Source organism: Etheostoma cragini, chromosome 11 (genome assembly GCF_013103735.1).
Source record: "Etheostoma cragini isolate CJK2018 chromosome 11, CSU_Ecrag_1.0, whole genome shotgun sequence".
NCBI classification, from domain to species: domain Eukaryota; kingdom Metazoa; phylum Chordata; class Actinopteri; order Perciformes; family Percidae; genus Etheostoma; species Etheostoma cragini.
Genome location: NC_048417.1, coordinates 20,762,213 through 20,765,184, shown reverse-complemented (window position 1 = coordinate 20,765,184; position 2,972 = coordinate 20,762,213). Strand labels below are relative to the sequence as shown.

General features: G+C 38.5%; 1 protein-coding gene across 1 annotated transcript in view; it reads left to right on the top strand.

Annotated features, from left to right (window-relative positions):
* The window catches only part of lrp1bb (low density lipoprotein receptor-related protein 1Bb), a 196,640-nt gene extending 195,140 nt beyond the window's left edge, over nucleotides 1-1,500 (top strand). Inside the window, exon 92 of the mRNA XM_034886078.1 lies at nucleotides 1,072-1,500. Coding sequence (XP_034741969.1) covers nucleotides 1,072-1,212 — 141 coding nt within the window. The 3' untranslated portion in view covers nucleotides 1,213-1,500. The remainder of the gene's footprint in view (nucleotides 1-1,071) is intronic.
* Nucleotides 1,501-2,972: the final 1,472 nt, after the last annotated feature.

Here is a 2,972-nt window from a genome sequence, read left to right as displayed (position 1 = left end):
AAATCCCAATTTAAACCCTGAAGGATAAAGACCCAAAGAAATTGCTTTGTACGCGGCAAAATATGGGTCACCCCCCCCAAATCTCACTCCGAGGTTTGGGGAAAAGTTGGCAGCTCTGGTTACCTGGCACACATTTTAAACAAATTCAAATGACGACCTGTACCAAATGAAAATAAAGCCAAAGTGAGTCAATATACTCAGTCATCTCTAGCCGTTTCCTACATCATTTTGTGATAGCACTGCAATATACTACTAATATCAGACAAGTTGCATTATACTTTGGTATGTAGACCGTGGGCTTGCTTGGCTTTAATGTATGTTTACGATGGCTTCTTCCTGCATGTTGCTGTCTGTTACTGTACTATTGCTCACTGAATAACAGTCTACTTACACGTTATACATGAGTCTTGTCTTGTGCTTTTCTTAGTTCTGCTTCCGATAGAGTTCAACTCAGATGTTTAGCCTGCTTTTTGAAACCTTGATAATCACAGTGGACTTTCCTTAAAGCTGCACTAATACATCTTTTCTTGTATGAACTTCAGCTCAAATGGCCCCGTATAATGTGAAACAGGAGGTAGTAAAGAATTCCTGTCAGCTCCCCTGAGTTGTTTTGTCTCTTTTAGGTCTTTTTTTTTTTTTTTTTAAGCTGTCCAGCAAACTCTCAACCTTATAACTTACCTTGTCAAGCTTTTCAACAGAAGCAGCTCAGACTGTGAACGGACTGTACGCTTGTGCCCAGTACTAAACAGCAAACTAAGTTTGCAATTAGCCGCAGTAGTGAACAAATTGAAGTATTTAGAGCCAGATGTTTCATCTCATGAGTTGGTGGGGACTAAAACAGAGCTAAAAGAAGAGTATTCACCAGGTGTACAAAACATGACAAATCCAGATGAATCATAATGCTATTCCGTATCTGCTGGCTTTTACAATTTTAACAACGTTGTAAGGTGAAATGTTAGATGTGTTCTCAACAAAAATGTATTAATGCAGCTTTAAGACTCCCATTGTTCTTCAAAATGTACATACAGTAAATAAATATAATTTTTTCCATTTTCTTTCCTTCCTTTACAGCCCATGAACTACTCAAATCCAGTGTATGCAAAGATCTATATCGACGGACAAAACTGCCGAAAGCCAGTCATCAGTATTGATGAGAGGAGAGAGCTACTCCCAAAGAAACTAGAGGGGACAATTCATGAAACCGCCGCATAGCCTAACTTTACACTTTGTACTTCTTTTTTACCACAATGTATAATACGAAGGAGGAAACAAGAATTTTTCTATTTCCTATGAGGCTCTTTGGTTTTACCGGTTTAGCATCAGCATAATGTCCTTGTTGGTGTGCTGAAGAGATTTATTTTCCATTTACTGTTTGCTTTCTAATGTTAGTCAAACATAAATTATACAGCGATATACTGTATACTCTTTGACACTGAAGTAAAGCTGCTGATTTGCAAAAACTTTATTAACACCATAAGCCACACTCATGCACAGTTTAAACCAAGGGGAATTCCAGTTGATTTCCACATGTAGTTTTATTTTTATTTTTCATTTGCAGTGCTGTCAGTAGCGAGAACAATTAAAACATCGGTGCTGTCTACACCGTGTTATCCTCCTGCTAAAGTTAGCAGCCAACAGGCTCAAACAGGACAAGTTTTAAACGTGTTTTTAGCCTGGTATAAAAGTTGTGACAACCGACTAGTGTGGACAACCGACTAGTGTGTGGAAAACAGGAAATAAACAGAAGTATGGAGTAACACAACTTTTAAGCCTTCCTGTCACATCTACTGCAGTCAGATTCGCTGTGTTCACTGCACATGGCCAGGCACGGGTAATGACATTTTGAACATGTTAAGAGGCTAAAAACGCGTGTAAAACTTGCCCTGTTTAAGCCTGTTGGGTGTAAAATCTAGCAGGAGGATAACACGGTGTAGGCAGCACCGATAGTTGTCATTTGTCTCGCTACTGACAGACCTACACATTAAAAGAAACAGATCTACATGTTGAAATTGACTGGAAATCTTCTTTGAAATGCAGTGCTGAAATTTGTACCCATACCTGTTTCTAGTCTGAGTGGAACCTGGACGGTGTGTCGTTTTATGAAGGTAACGAAGGCAGGTTGGCTCAATTTTTCTGAACAAATGTAAGTATCAAAGAGAGGCATTAAGAGGTTGTTTCTAAGGCATTTTTCTTTCTTTTTTCAACTGTCATAAGATGTATGGACCACAAAGCTTCACAACTGAGCAGTGAAGCTTGATATTTTTTAGGTTTTGTCTCTCTTTTTTTTTTTCTCTCCTCGGTATCTGACAGATTTACGGACTGAATTTCCAGTGGAGGCCCCACTATCAACATGATCTTTTTTCACACAATATGTAATTCCTTAGGTCTTCTGTCTTGTCCATTTCCGTGGATAGCCACCTCCATCCCCCCGGTTTCTACAGTGACATACCACATGAACTAATCTTTTGGTGAAAGCGATTAAAGCCCACCTTGAATGTTTTCCGATGAGATACCCAGATCCTGTACTGTACACTGAAAAGACAGATACTGAATACCATATTTTTCTAGGTCTCATATATCAACAGATGGCTTAAAGTTGTAGACAAGGAAGAGATTTACCACAGCTACAAAAAGGTGAAGAGTTATAAACACATCTGTTACTTCAGAAAAGGAAGATGATAATTATAAGAAATTTTATAATTTTGTATTTGATTTGTATGTTGTTTGGCTGCTTGTATTTTGAAGAAATGTATTAAATGTAAGTAATTTTTATATAAAATGTAAATCGATATTGAATAAAGGGGGCTTATTTCCACATGTTGTCCCTTTCTTAGGCCACAGCAGATCACAACACTGCCTATTCAACCAGTGATCAAACTGGCAGAGTTGTTATATGCCCCGGGTCACATGGCCACTGATCTGAAAGTCAATCAACAGCGTGACGTCTTTTACTTCCTGAGCAGAGAAAGGTG